The sequence below is a fragment of the Limulus polyphemus genome, unplaced genomic scaffold, assembly GCF_000517525.1.
Source record: "Limulus polyphemus unplaced genomic scaffold, Limulus_polyphemus-2.1.2 Scaffold9147, whole genome shotgun sequence".
NCBI lineage: Eukaryota > Metazoa > Arthropoda > Merostomata > Xiphosura > Limulidae > Limulus > Limulus polyphemus.
The window spans coordinates 1-1,302 of record NW_013674757.1 but is presented as its reverse complement, the minus strand read 5'-3'; the positions used below and the strand labels follow the sequence as shown (position 1 = coordinate 1,302).

The window sequence follows — 1,302 nt, the reverse complement described above, 5'->3', positions numbered from 1 at the left end:
CAATAATCGAACCACGTACCTTGTAAACAATATTCGAATCACGTACCTTGTAAACAATAATCGAACCACATACCTTGTAAACAATATTCGAATCACGTACCTTGTAAACAATATTCGAACCACGTACATTGTAAACATTAATCGAATCACGTACCTTGTAAACAATAATCGAATCACGTACATTGTAAACAATAATCGAACCACGTACCTTGTAAACAATATTCGAATCACGTACATTGTAAACAATAATCGAACCACGTACCTTGTAAACAATATTCGAATCACGTACCTTGTAAACAGGGTCCAGACTTTTGTTGTCGAGATTCCAATCATTAACATGTGACCCGACCATTACCGACCTCATACCTAACTGTGTCACACAACGCCTCATCTCTTCTACTGCTAGTTGAGGAGCTTGAAGTGGTAAGGTTGCCATGCCAACAAAACGATGGGGATTCTCCATGACAACGCTTGCTATATGATCATTGAGTAGCCGACAAAGATCCAATGTATCGTCTGGTTTGGCCTGAATGTAGAACGTTGTAAGACTAATGTAAAATATGCTTTATCGAATGACAAGTTCAATACAGATGCACAAAGTCTGGGCGATAACTTACAAAATTCATGTTAGTTGAAGAACATAAAGGATTTAGCGAATAAAAATCAAGTCTGTTTCTCTTTACCTACAAAACAATGAAACAATAACTTATCGTGTTTTAGTTGTTACAAGCCTGTCCTCTGGTGGGGTAGCGATAAACTTACAATACTAAAATCCGGGGTCATATTCCACATGGTGGACACAGCAGAATGCCAACTGCGGCTTTGCTCTAAAACAAATAATGAAAGTGTAAAATAAGGTCCTAGGTTTTAACGTTTCATTTCAATCATTGCAACTAGAAGTGGTAACCCGACAATGATGTCTGCTTCAAATTAGAATTGGTAAGATGGTAAGACATCATATCTATAGCATCTTTATTGTCAGATTATGCTTGGTGTGATCGGTGAGCGTGATGGCCACTCCTCTCTTCTTCGAGAAATGTATTGTTATCAGTCATCATGATGAAAACTGAGCCAGTAAATGACAGCACAAAGGATGTTGTAACTAAGATGTGTCATGATGAAAAACTGAGCCAGTAAATGACAGGACAAAGGATGTTGTAACTAAGATGTATCATGATGAAAAACTGAGCCAGTAAATGACAGGACAAAGGATGTTGTAACTAAGATGTATCATGATGAAAAACTGAGCCAGTAAATGACAGGACAAAGGATGTTGTAACTAAGATGTATCATGATGAAAAA

The 1,302-nt window shown here is 37.4% G+C and overlaps 1 protein-coding gene across 2 annotated transcripts in view; it reads right to left on the bottom strand.

The window, feature by feature from the left end:
* The window catches only part of LOC106475773 (2-amino-3-carboxymuconate-6-semialdehyde decarboxylase-like), a 19,729-nt gene extending 19,152 nt beyond the window's left edge, over positions 1-577 (bottom strand). Inside the window, exon 1 of one of the 2 annotated variants that reach the window (XM_022379814.1) lies at positions 290-577. In XM_022379814.1, the coding sequence (XP_022235522.1) occupies positions 290-463 (174 nt within the window). In that variant the 5' untranslated portion in view covers positions 464-577. The remainder of the gene's footprint in view (positions 1-289) is intronic. The other variant, XM_013936449.2, reaches the window with a different exon arrangement.
* Between the last annotated feature and the right edge of the window lie 725 nt (positions 578-1,302).